Below are 14142 nucleotides of genomic sequence, written 5' to 3'. Positions count from 1 at the left end.
TCATAATAATCAATATCTAATTCTCCTAAATGATTTTCTCATGTTAAACTGATCATTTAATATGGGGAAGTGACAGGGGAGAAAAAGCTAGAATATTGGTTAAGCTAGTAGACCGTGGGATTGAAAGGAGGGAAAATAGGGATCCAAAGGGGGGGGGGGGGGGGGGGGGGCATCTGCAAAAGATCAATGTGCAACAATGGGCTTAAAAGACCCTAAGGTTCAGCCCATTAAGACTTCCAAAATGCTAAGGTTCCAAAATTCAAAGGTTGTGTCCAAAGGTCAAACATTAGGGGAATTGGATGCTTTGTGTGTGTCACAAAAAGTCTTCATAATCCCTACATAGGAGGGGGCGAGCCTTGCAAGTAGGGGATGAGAGAGAAACTCACACACACACTCACAAGCTTCATTTGTACACAAGGGGAAAGAGGGACACATGTCAGCTCCCTAGCCCAGATGCCCACAAGGTGTACTCAAATCCTATTGGATGGCCTTGGAGGTGGACCAATGAGAATTAGGCTTGAGTAAATCTAGTTTAATCAATTTAAAAAATCTTAATAAAAGAACCAATAAGAATTAAGCTCTCTAGAAGACTATTGGACAGTCTCCCAAGGGGACCAATGAGCATTCAGCAGCCCAATGGCTTGTCTGATTCCTATTGGCCAGGAGGCAAAGGGGTCCAATGAGAGTTTAATTGCATTTATTAATTACCTAAAGCTCTCACAAAAGGGGAAAGGGGGACACATGTCAGAAGGCTATCACTTATGCTGCTTAATTTCCATTGGCTAGGCCTGGGGAGGTCCAATACAGCTGTAGCATGAGCAATTAGCAAGGGGGGTCGACCAAGAGAGAGGGGGGGATGATTTTTGCAAGGCATTATCACACACACACTCACACAATCTCATGTGTGAAGCAAAGAAGACTCTCTCTCCTTCTCAAGCTTTAATGGAAAGCTTACCACCTACTCCAAGCTTGTGAGAAGGGAGGCATACACCAACAACTCTTGGCTTTGTGATGCAAATCCAACCAAGAGCCAAGATTCAATGCATGCTCATCTCCTCTACCATGCTAATTACTAAGCTAAGCTATGCTAATATGAGTGATTATGTGAGGAGATGTACATCTTTCTTGTAAGAATACTCCTTCTTCCTCTCAATCTACTCTCATACCCCGCTAGCTCTCACCATCTTCGAAGGTGTGTGAGGTCTTGGGTCTGAGACCATGAGGGAATTGATGTTGTGTTTGATAAGTGTTTTGCTTAGTGCATGAAGTTTCCATCTTCATTACACTAGCTAGTCTTGAAGGAGCACAAAGAATTGTATTGTAAAAATGTCTCTCTTGATGGGAGAAACCATAATACAAAGCCTTTTGGAGGGGGGACCGGCTCCATGAAAATTCGGTCCTCAACTGTTGTCAATTGCTTAATTTCTCTCTCTTTTGAAGTATTATTCATGCTATCTAACTAGGTGTTATGCTTTCGTTGCTCTCTCCACCCAAGCACTCTTGTTATTCTCATTAGGAAGCTATTCTAATGAAATGCTCACTATGTTCATGCTATTTTCCCCTACACACAAGTTACTAGACCATTAAATGTTACATTGGTATCAGAGCACAAGGTTTCTCTATTCTTGCTGAAGAAGGGAGGTCCTCAAGCTAGCTATAAATGGTTGGTACTATTAATTGCATGTGAGTAAGTAGAATACGAATTTTTTAGCCTTGCAGTGCGCCTGCCTTTGTGTAGTTAACGGGGGATCACCGTCAAGAGCTATGGTCTTAATAGTGGAGTCCTACAGGGCTTGCCTACGGCTTTTGCCTACGGAGGCTTGACAGGAGCCGGTGTTGTTTTGGTGTTGAACGAGCCTCTCTTCTACTCCTTGCAATTAATGGTGTTCGAGCCACGGTTACAGTAGCTTGAGTGCTTTTTCTAAAGGGGTAAAGAGGAGTATCAACTAGGGCTTGAAGTTCCAAAGTACACATAAAAGTTGTTAGAATGGCTGACAATAGTAAAGAGAGTGAAATTAATGTTGATAACTTTGATTTTGCTAATGATCAGGCGACTAATGATGCCCCGATATTGTTTCTAGGCTTCAACAAGCCATGGGCAATCCATCCCTCCAAAGAGAAGTGCAACGGCAGCTTCATGCTCATGGGATTCTCCAAGCTCCCCACCATGACGAGAGAGCACCTAGGAAGCCTCCTTGTGAGACTTCCAAAAGAGTCCTCTCTCCAATTCGAGAAGAAGAAGAGGATCCATATGAAGGGCTCAAAAGTTTGCTCCTTGATGACGCATCTCCTTCCCAAAGGAGAAATCAAGAGCCTCCACCAAAGGAATGAGAAAGAAGTGAGTCTCTCGCCACCTCGGCGGAGATGGTAAAATTGTTGGTAAAGGTACAGTTTGTGTCAAAACTACTAACGAAAATGAATGGAAGCTCAAAGATGTTAGGCATGTTCCTTCTCTTTGCAAGAAGTTAATATCTGTTGGATAATTGGATGATGAAGGTCACAACAATGCATTTGGAAACAAATGGTGGAAGATCTCAAAGGGATCTTTGGTGGTTGCCAAAGGAGAAAAGGTTGGTGCACTTTACTTGTGTACTGTTAGCACGCAATCTTCAACTTGTGCAATAGCTATAGAAATCAACAGTGCGGTGCGGCACTACAGGCTTGGGCATATGAGTGCCAAAGGAATGCAAATTATTCAATCAAAGAAGCTTCTACCAAGTATGAAAGAAGTGGACTTAGAGTTCTGTGAAGATTGTATTTATGGTAAACAAAAGAGGGTAAAATTCCTAAAAGAAGGAAATGAAAGAAAAAATAAAAAACTTGACTTGGTTCATTCTGAAGTTTGGGTTCTTGCAAGTACACCATCCCTTGGTGGCTCATTGTACTATTTGACATTCATAGACGATGCAACTAGAAAAACATGGGTTTATGTCATGAAGAATAAATCCGATGTATTTTTCATATTTCAAAGGTGGAAAGCCTTTGTGGAGAATGAAGTAGGTACCAAGGTTAAATGCCTCAGATCCGACAATGGAGCCAAATATTGCAGCCAAGCTTTTGAAAGCTTTTGTGCTAGCAATGGAATTTGGAGGCAAAGGACAACCCCAAGGATACCTCAACAAAATGGAATTTCCAAAAGGATGAACAGAATAATCATGGAGAGAACACGAAGCATGCGGCTACATGCAGGCCTACTGCTTGAGCTTTGGACGAAAGTTGTAACTACATATGTGTACTTAATCAATCGGTCACCCTCAATGGCATTGGATGGGGGAGTTCCAGAGGAGGCATGGACAGGTAAACCGGTGAATTATTCATTCCTCAAAGTGTTTCGGTGTGAGGCTTTCATGCACATAGATAGAAGCCTAAGATCAAGCTAGATGCAAGTCCAAAATGTGTTTCTTCATTGGCTATGGAGAAAGTGACTTTGGGTATCGCCTATGGAATCCTGAACATGGTAAAATCTTTAGAAGTAGGGATGTAATTTTCAATGGAAAAAATATGTACAAAGATTACTTGGAAAGAAAACAAACAAAATAAACAGGTGATAAGTACATGTAGCTTGAGGATAGTGAAGACTCAAGGAGTGCAAACGGTGACAATGTATAACAACATCAACCAAATGAGGAGCTTCAATCTATTCCTTGAAGATCTACAAGAGAAAGTAGACCTCCAAAAACATTTATTGCTTCCTTCAACCATCTCTTGATCTCAGATTTTGGAGAGCCGGAATCATACGAAGAAGCTATGCATCACAAATCCAAAGAAGAATGGATGAAGAGCATGCAAGTGGAGATGGACTCATTATATCGCAACCAAACATGGAAGTTGGTTGAGCTGCCTAAGGTAAGTGAGCACTATAGAACAAATGGGTGTATAAGCTGAAGGAAGAAGAAGGTGGGAAGAAAAGGTACGAGTTTAGGTTTGTGGTAAAAGGGTTTTCTCAAAAGAAGGGTATTGACTTCAATGAAATATTTTCTCCTATTGTAAAAATGAACTCAATTAGGTCTGGAGCCTCCCTTACTGTTCCAAGCCTTCCCTACTTCTATATCAATGGAAAAGAGTATATCCCTCTCCACCATATCCAATGTTTGCTTAATATCAGGGAGGACTACTATATTGCAACCATTTCTGAAGCTTTTGAGGTGGCCAAAGACTTCATTGATACAGAAGAAGAGTCAAAAGAGGAATTTTTGGCACTTGATCTACAGACATCCGATAACATATTTCTTCTTGCTCTCTTGATGCACTTGCTCTGTGCATGAAAAAGAGTGGAAGAGGAGAAACCTACTCTCAAAGATGAGGATTTTTTAGAAGAAGCTTGTTGAGATTGGTATCCAATCTTTTGGCAGAGACTTTAAGTTAAAGGAAGTTGAAAAGGACGTTGACAAAAGAGAGACAACTAGATCATGCAATCTCCTTCAAAAAAAAATTCATTGCCGAGGATGAGTTGCAAAAGGTAGATTTAGTTTCACCTTGATCTCCCTTCCTATAATCTTTCATTTTTTTCAAGTTTGTTTTAATTAATCAATAGTACGGTCGGCCGCCTTTGGCGGCCTCTCTGTCTCTCTTTATCTCTCCCTCTTTATCGTGTGCACAGGGGATGATTTCAGTTTTGGAGTTTATCCTTCATATCGCAGAATTTGACAGGTGTAAAGGGCTCCCCCTTCTGCCATATTATGTTAGTTTAGATTACTTCTTGTTTTGCAGATTGAACTCCTTGACTAAGACAATTTTCTTGGGAGAGCTAAAGGCAATAGAGGGTACTTCCAGAAGGGATGCCTCATCTCTCATGCACTACATGCCTACATTGGATAGTGCCACCTTCTGTGCTTTTCACATGTAGTATTCTGAAGATCCTGAGTTTGCAAAATTTTCCCTGAAGATATTGTCACGGTTTTTGGGGTACACTCCCCTTCAAATCAATGCAAACAAGATCATGCTACTCAAGAGAGATGCACCACTTAGAATATTTTTGTATGTTGCATGATTCAATGCGTCAAGAGCGGAATACTTTCTTTGCTACTCTAGTTATGCAGTGGAAGCTGATACCAAAAGAATCAAAAACTGATGTAAAATTGACAATATTTTGCATAAAAATATATTTTTTGAATTTGGATCTTTTTAGAAAGACTCGGTACAAAGTTTCAAGGTGAAGCATTAATCTCCTTTCGTGGTTGAGCAGCATGGTTTTTTATCTCATCCGTTGTAATTGCCTCCTATAGAACCAATTGAATAATTCCTTTAGTGCATTGCCCCTTCTTTGTCCCCCTCCCTTTCTCGTACATCTGAAAAAAGAAGTCCTCGCTTGATAGTGAGATTTTTCCATTCATTGAGTATTCCATGTTGCAAGGGGTCCTTGTTTTGCAAAATATGGTCCATGCAGGTACAGAATATGCTAAAAAAAATTCAAAAAAAAGTTAGTTGAACTCATAGGGTGCAATGTAAAAAACTATCTAGACTTTAAGAAGTAATTGAATACTCACCAAGTAATATGTGATGTCTTTTGCTCCCCAAGCATCTATGATAGCAGTTATTAAAAGCTTTATTGGCTTCTTAAAGTCATCTGCATAAGTAATAGAGCTAACTTGTTGTCTCAAAACTTTCAAAAAATTGCTGAGCTTCTTCCATACTTCCATGCGTTTGTTGGCTACATCTAGTCTACTTTTGACATTGTTTGTTATTACACAAAGATCCTTTCAGTAGTTCCACATAGCGCCGACTTGTTTGTTGTCATTGTTGCTTATAAATCTTCTGGCTTTTTCTCCATCCATTGAAACATCTTGCAAAACATCACCCGTTCCTTTTGAAAGAGTAGGATCTTTTCTTAGGTGCATTTGACCACCATGGAAACCCATTCAAGAGAGCAAAGCCTCGCATTTTTCTATAAACTCGTCTACAAGTTTACTCGGCTTAATAGAATGCATAATCACGATGGAGTCGAAGCAATTTGTCCAAGATTCTAATCTTTGCATGCATTTAACATAAATGTACATTTTTTAAATCTATTGCTTAAATTGGATCCCAAATCATAGAAGACGATGGATAGTCGATGATGTTCACACTATTTCTCGATGGTGGTTTTCCAACCTCATGTTCTGCAAGCCATCCTTTTATTCTAGTGCTTGCCATGCAATACAAACATGGACACTTGGTATTGGCACCTCCACATACACCAATAATGCACTTCAGTGCCTTAAGGTTGGTACTCAAGTGCCATTCTACAATGAAGTCACCCATGCCATCTACATGGAGTTGTTCACCTGCACTTTGGTCTTGTATAACGGAGGGGATGCCAGTCTGCAAAAAGAGTCATTTGAATGTATCGTGGTTTTCTATTGGTATTTGAGCTGCTCCAATCCACCATAGCTCTATTTCTGATTAAGTTTTGTGGTATGGGAAATCAAGCTTACCCTAGCTATAATCCGATACTCTATTCATTAGGGATCTGGATACTTTTTCATTTTTTGATATTTTTGAATTTGAGCCTCACCCAATTTCATAACAAATATAAGTTTTCCTTCACAATCTACTTCTCACATTTTATAGTATCTCACCATAGCAGATTGAACTTTTTTATACTCATCCAAATGTTATTAGAAACATTATATTCAAAAGAAGATTTTTTCTTCTGGCTTTCGTATGGCATCGTTCCCTCTATATGATAGTACTCTCCAAAATGTTCAGGTATTTCTTCGTTTAAAAAAGACCTTACTTTCCCTACATTGTAAGGTCTAAGCAATCCAAAAACCTTAATCCTGTAATACTTAAGGACCTGAAACCAGGTTTAGAGATGGCCCTATAACCCCTTCTACTCACCCCCACTATGTCACAAACTTCTTGCATTTGAGAAGGTTGGACCAATAAACCCATATCTTTCAGTAAATTTTGAGATACCGATTTCTTTTGGGTTCGATTTTCAGAAAGTTTCAAAATGTCACTCTTGTTCATTACCTCATTCAAGAATCTTACCCTTTTTTGAACATTGAACATATCAAATCCTAAAAAGCTGGTCACATGTTCTGTAGTAATGTTTAACCTTTTTTTCTTTGTCCACAACCTTCTGTTAAGTTTACTACATCTCTTATTCGCTTTAGTCGTGCTCTTAATCCTATTGGAGTTTCTTTCAAAATATGAAGCTGATGCTTTTCTTGTTTTAGAGACGCTATTTGGTTTTCAAACTCTAAAATTCTTGTTGCATTCGAAGGCAAAGCGGTTTGGAGATATTGAATGTAATGTGTTTGATTAATATGTAAATGAGATAGCTTATAACTATATCCTAGTAAGCCATCAACCCCATCTCCAACAAATCTCATCAAATCATGAGGTGTGTGAAAAGATCGATACCTTCTAGTGCTGGGATCCGGTGGATACAAGCTCCTATCTATCCATAGATCAATGTGTGTCTTTCCCTCGTTGTGAACTTGTTGTGCTTCATCTGCATTTGTAACAAGTCTTTGATAGACACTCCATGTAGTAGCATATTCTTGGCTTAGCTTAATGTTCAAGTGAAACTTGCGATTCTCACTAATGGAAGATGTATTACTCATTGTAAGTAATGAAGAGCACACAAAAAGTATAATGGAGATAACGTAGTAGCAGAGCTTCCAGCATCAGAAAAGAAGAGAGAAAGCTCGTGAAAGGTCAGAGAGAAAAAAGAGAGATTGAATGATTCAAAAGTGGAAACAACTATTTGCTGCCAAGTGAAGTAAATGAGAACAAATTTTGAGGTGAAACGCAAAGAAATGTGAAAAAAATGATGTCTTTTTTAATATTTAGAGATATGTACCTAGATACTCTTTAAATTGCATACATATGCTTTAAATAACCAAAGCTCCCAAATTTTGAGCCGTTTTGATTATCAACGGCTTTGCTAACTAGTAGATCAACCAACTCCTTACACAAGCTTTTTTGAGTCGTTTTTTTCCCTAATGAGTAAAATAAATTTTAGCTCTCATTATAATCTCCGGGGTGTCGATTTGGCTTGTGGTGTAAAACCCTTATATCCACGACCGTGAAGGATAGAGGCCTCGCTCACTTCAATTGTTCGTATCTTTGTTTCTTTGAATTAGAGTAAGGTGTCATCAATGGAACCTACAAATAAAGAAAGGCCAACTCTCAAGTCTAGACACTCTTTACTTTAGGTTGGGTTTTGCAAAAAAGTAGGAAATGATGAGTTTACTTTAAAGGGATAATTAGTAGGTTAGGTTTTGCAAAAAGTAGTAAATGACGAGTTTACTTTAAAGGGATAATTAATTTGTGCATAAAAAGATACATTTTCTTCCAAAGCAAACAGATGTATACATTACTATTATGGGTGTTCACAAGAAAAAGACTGACAGGATGGTATTCTTCACCGACTTTAATCCCAAAATCTCTGCAAGATTTCAAGCTTGTCTTGAAGAAAACCAATAAAATTGTACACATGTTCGTGTAAAAACCGGTAAAATGTTTGAATTTCAAAACAAAAAAAACGAAAAACATTTTAGGTGTGTCCTTTTTCTCTTAGTGCTTAAGAAAAACATTCCTTGTTCAACATTGATTATGAGCTCTTTATGACTGTCAATTGATGATATAGTCATTTAAAGAAAATCCAAAGGTTTTTTGTGAATAGCTTAGATTTCAACATGAAGGTCATGCATCAACGAGTGTTAGTTCACTTGGAAGAGTCATACTACCCTATGAGTTTAAAGGTGGTGGGTCCAACACCCCTTGACTGCTCAAAGACATGTTTAGGGGCATTTCCTGTGTGGTTTGGTCAACCTTATTTGGCTGAGATGACTCCACCTTAAGGGGTTGGGCTGCATGTACGGGGGTTGGGTGTGTACATTGTAATTTCAAGTTGTAAGTATCTCTCCAAAAAAAAAAACACATGAAGGTCACACACCTGAAATGGGGTTTCAACCCACAAATTTACAACATACCAAACTAGCTAAACTATCACTCATTTTGGTTATGTAAAAGTTTGAAGGCAATACAAATGTGACGTCTCCTGCCTAAGAGAGAGAAATTTTTTTTAATGTCTCTAGAAGGATACAAGCATGACATCTTTTGTCTTGCACAAGAAGTTTGATGAAAGTAGGGTAGGGTCTATCTACTTGTAGTGTAAGGGGTTTGTACAGAGAAGAAACATGAAAACCATCCAATTATAGGTTGCATCCTTGTTTATTGTAAGCCTCTGAGAGCTCCACTAATTCTTCAAGGCAGTAGTAGCAACGCAAGTCTCTCGAAGTCTAGCCAATCAGTAGATTTTATTTTCAATGATGTTCCCAACCCAAACTTTCTTTCCCAGGGCACGACCAGTAGCTTCTATTAGCCCCTCTAGCCTTGGCATGACTTGGCTCTAAAACGAAGTTGCTACACGTACCAAAAGTTAGTTGAGTTTTAAGTTTGCCTTTAGAGCAATCAACTGAAATTGGTGTTTGGTGAAAATGCTAAACGTTTTGTGGATTTTTATCAAAGAACCATATTTTCCTCTAAGTCATGAAACAAGAAACAAGTTCGATAAGCATTGGGCCATCTAGGATTGCGTGTGCGAGAAGGAAGGTTGAAGGATCAATCCCCCACCTCAACCATTTTTTCTTGATGAGGGTTTATAAGCGCATAGATATGGCATGACCACTGTGCAATAAACTAGGGTTTAGTGCATTTTTAACTGGCAAAATCTTAACTAGTTTCAGAGCATGTCTTGAAGAAAACAGAAAAAAAAAATTACAAATTTTAGTGTAAATACCGCGACAAATACTTCAAATTTTGAAGCATTAAGTGGGAAGAGAATTAAGTGTGCCCTTATTTTCTTTGGTTAGAAAAAATGATTTTGCCAAGCTCGAGGCATGGCATGCGCCATTTTGTCGCATAGCAATTGCATTTCTTCTTAACCAATCACATGAAAGCAATATTCTTTTTAATTGTAATGTTTAGAGGTAATCTGTGTAACATTTGTCCCCACTAATACCTTGTCTTCCATTTAAGGTCCATGTCACACACAAGCGACAGACATGGCCAAAACACCATGAGTGGGTGTTGTGTGTGTCACACACGGGCGGTCGAAAGAATTTTGCAACAAATTTCGGATGTGAACCAGCTTATGCAACTATATGGTATCGTTGAAGGCAAGGAGAAATAGTAGGCACGATACCAATAGAAGAAGCTCCCGTGCAAGTTGTCAGCCATGTCCATTGATAGGTGATGTTAGGCGAAGGGTTCATGCCGCTCTTTTTTGCAAAGTGGTGGACAACCTCAAGAGGGAATGCTCTTTTGCCACTTCACTTGCACACAATTCGGGCGGACATGTGTGACACATACCTAAGAACCGATTCTGGATTGCAAGGTGTGGAAGCTCCCTTAGAGATAATGCTTGATAAAGGAATGGAGGTGAGAATGCTGCCGTGAGGAATGATGTTGGTGTGCATGACCATGTGTATGTAGAATTCAAAGAAGAGTGTGAGACATGCGTATGCAATATATCTATACTATATATTAAGGAGACTGGTTTTTCAGTGCCATGTGTCGCAATTTCCTTTATCCGGCTACAGTGAGGACAGTGTGCACGTAGGGGGGGAGAGAGAAAGAGAGAGAGGCGGCCTTCGGCCGCCGGCCACACTAGTATATTGAAGGCGGAGAGAGAAGAAAAGACCTGTCCGACAAGGTTCGAGCTCGACACCTGCTCAGAGAGAGAGAGAGAGAGAGAGAGAGAGATGGCGAGTCTCTTTTGCGAGCAAGCAGGCATCTACGCGGCGGCCAGGCCGCGGTACCCAGCGCAGCTCTACAAGTTGTTGGCGTCGTTGAGCAAGGGCCACAAGAGGGCGTGGGATGTAGGCACGGGAAACGGGCAAGCGGCTGTGGGGGTAAGGAGACACACACACACACGGCCAGCCACACACGGCTCTCTCTCTCTCTCTCTCTCTCTCTCTCTCTCTCTCTCTCTCTCTGCTTGTTCCTGTGCAGCTCACGGAGTACTATGAGGAGATCATCGCGACCGACGTGAGCACAGAGCAGCTGCGTAGTGAGCGCGGCCCAACATCAGGTACGCCGCCACCAGCCCCGGCCCCCTCACGCAAGCGGAAGTGGCATGTGTGGTGGGCGAGGCACACTCGGTGGACCTTATCACGGCCGCACAGGCCGTGCACTGGTTCGACCTCCCCTCTTTCTACTCGCCCGTGCAACGCTTGCTTAAACTCGGTGGCGTCGTTGTCGTTTGGTGCTACACATACCCTTAGGTGAGTTGCCTCATTTTTGAAGTATTTTGGTCATGTTTTTACATGTATCCCATTTTTTTTTAGGGGAGAGAGAGAGAGAGAGAGAGAGAAGAAGAAGAAGAAGAGAGGGACACTATCCCAAGAGATCTTAAAGATCTAGCCGACGAGGAGTAGAACTCAAGACCTCTTAGTCAAGAGGGAGAGAGAGAGAGAGAGAGAAAGAGAGAGAGACCGGGTAACTTCCATTTCAACTTTTATTTAAAAGAGACTTATTTTTGTTTGTAAATGGTGCTTTCATTTAGGGTTGGATGACTTCCTTGTAATAATAACACTCACATAATTGAGGATGCACATTGCACATCAAAAACCAACCATTCCAATCCTCATGCAAGCATACAAGCACTTAGGCAAGGAATTAGGTTGCATTTCTCTTCCCTAGGTTTGATAATACTAACACCTTGGTGCTTGATGACTCCTGCCAAAATTGTATTATAATGATGCCAATAGCGAGATTTACAGGTAACGACTACCCTTGTGTCTCCAACATGAACTCAGCGAAATTGAATTTTTCACGTAAAATGCTTCCGAAGCCAATTTGCTTGAGAGGGATAGATCAAGGGAAGGAAAAGAAAGATATGATTTGCTTGAGAGGGATAGATCAAGGGTCCGCAATAAACACAGCAAGGAAGAAGGGCTTTGAACTCATGGATATCCATGTCAAGCAAGCCTTCCAACAAGCATGGGGCTCTCCTTCACAAACCCACACAATCACCTTTCCACTTTATATGAGAATAGGCTCCCTCATGTGATTATATGCACCCTGACACATGAGGGACAAATTTCCATCTTAAGAACCCTACTTATAGCTCATTCAAAGAGGCTAGAAAACTCAAAACTTTTCTGAAAAAAAGCAATCAAAGTGTTATAAATAGTCCAAGGCTATAAGAGACGGATGCCTTCTTGTGTGAAGTAAAGGCAATTTGGTAGGTGTACCTCTCAAATTTTAGTGTATGACATGCATTTAAAAGGAGGGATATTTTAATTCATAAAAATTTCTTTTACTTCAAAATGTTATTTCAGTTGAAATTTTTAAGTTTAACAAAAAAAAAAGGTCATTTTCTTGCCTCACAATGTGCGAGTAGAGGGGTTTTCTGAACACCATTTGAAGACACTTGATATAGATGGTTTCTAATAAGTGCACCCTCCCCCATCCAATTGGCATCTATACCACCAGGTTGCCGTGCAATAATTGTTGCCTTTCAAAGAGCCTAGAGGCCTTCCACCTGTGATAAGTTGTAGATCATGCCATAAACAATATAAGAAACTCAGATTCTACATTACAATTTCAAACATACATTAAATCGTTTTATATGGGGAAAGCTGAGTTTCTTTTTTCACTACAATCCGCAACATAATGAGGAAAATAGAGAGGTTTGAATGTATCATGGCACCAATGGTGAGCTATACCATCTTCTCAACGCTAGACATCAGGATTTCAAGATGTTGAAGAGCCCCGCAGCACAGATCAGCCCAAGAGTGCCATACTTTTCCGTTACGGAATTCTTGCACAAACTCAAAACTGGGACACACACGTTGTGTCAATGCTATGCTAATATACAGAAGATTTTACATGGTTTCTCGCACGAAGGCTCCCTGTGTAATTTAATGGAATCAAGCAGGCATTTACTTTTGACTCCCAAAGATTGAATGAGCTAACAGACTCAAGCAGGCATTCACTTGGAACTCAAAGATTGAATATGAACTGACTGCCATCTGCAGGCATTCACTTGAACTCAAAGATTGAATGAACTGACTGCCAGCTATGAACTCACTGCTGGGAGCAAATTTTGGAACCACCACCTGCCATCAAGCTGTGAGCGAGATGACAAAGAATTGCGGGGTGTAAGCCACACACATTGATCAGCCCGCTCCGTCCGCAAGGAAGTGCTCCGCTCCACAGGCCGCTCCTCTTCATCGTCAGCGTCCCCTGCGCATGCAAAGGGTAGTGTGATTCCAGGAAGCCCCACACATTGGACCGTCCGAACCGAGCTTGGTGAGTCCGGTGAACTACTGCATCCCGCAAATTCCATTCTAGAAATGGGGCCCGATAGTGTTGTTGGCTCCGCCACCTGAGTAGTGCATACAGTACATAGAGATAAAGACAAATTGGGTTTGTTGATTTCTCTAAGAAATGGTGTCATGGGGAGCCTTTTGAAGGCTGTGATTTCATGTCGGCATAATGGGCAAGGAATAGACCCTGCAGGCCCATGAGTGCTGGTTGCAGAATTACTCGTAGAGCATAGATACAGCGCACATCGGGTACAAAGTTCATGAGCACAGCCTGCCATCAGTAGATCAGTAAAAACTTTTAAGTTCGTACTCAGCTTAAAGAGGTGTCTGGCAGTTTGACTTTAAATCAGTTAACACTGAATATGGCAGAAGAACACACACGCTAAATTTACTCGTAAACTGAAAACTAAATTTCTATTTAAACAGCCAACGAGAGCTCTCAAAAACTCTGACATCAGGGGATGTATGGTCTCACACACACACACACACACACACACACACACACACACAGAGAGAGAGAGAGAGAGAGAGAGAGAGAGAGAGAGAGAGAGAGAGCTGTTATAAATGAAATGAAATGTTATATTAAACGTCTTCAAAAGGCCAAAATGATCTATGAGACCAAACTGGCACAATCCTGATAAATCTGATACAATGTCAGAGAGAGAGCTGGGAAGCTCCACACGTCACGGTTTTCTACAGGAGTTCTGCATGCTAAAGAGGTTTCCAGGCAAATTCAATTGATTCCATGGGGCAATTTAGACATGTTGCCTTCTACTGTCCGTCATTTTGATGCCACCCACGCAACGTTGTCTTCGACACGGTTTGCAACATTACTTCGTGGATTTTTTGGAAGGCTAGATGCACACGTTTTTGA

At 40.6% G+C, this 14142-nt stretch overlaps 1 protein-coding gene across 1 annotated transcript; it reads right to left on the bottom strand.

The window, feature by feature from the left end:
- Positions 1 to 12515: 12515 nt before the first annotated feature.
- On the bottom strand, positions 12516 to 13692 carry LOC147434319 (putative E3 ubiquitin-protein ligase XBOS32). Its single transcript, XM_086489921.1, has one exon. It carries the CDS (start codon positions 13544 to 13546, stop codon positions 13019 to 13021), a length of 528 nt encoding a protein of 175 aa, XP_086346047.1. The 5' UTR covers positions 13547 to 13692; the 3' UTR covers positions 12516 to 13018.
- Positions 13693 to 14142: the final 450 nt, after the last annotated feature.

Source organism: Adiantum capillus-veneris, chromosome 19 (genome assembly GCF_014529385.1).
Source record: "Adiantum capillus-veneris isolate H3 chromosome 19, ASM1452938v2, whole genome shotgun sequence".
Taxonomy (NCBI): Eukaryota; Viridiplantae; Streptophyta; class Polypodiopsida; order Polypodiales; family Pteridaceae; genus Adiantum; species Adiantum capillus-veneris.
Note: the sequence above shows the minus strand (reverse complement) of the source record. Positions and strands in the feature narration are given on the sequence as shown.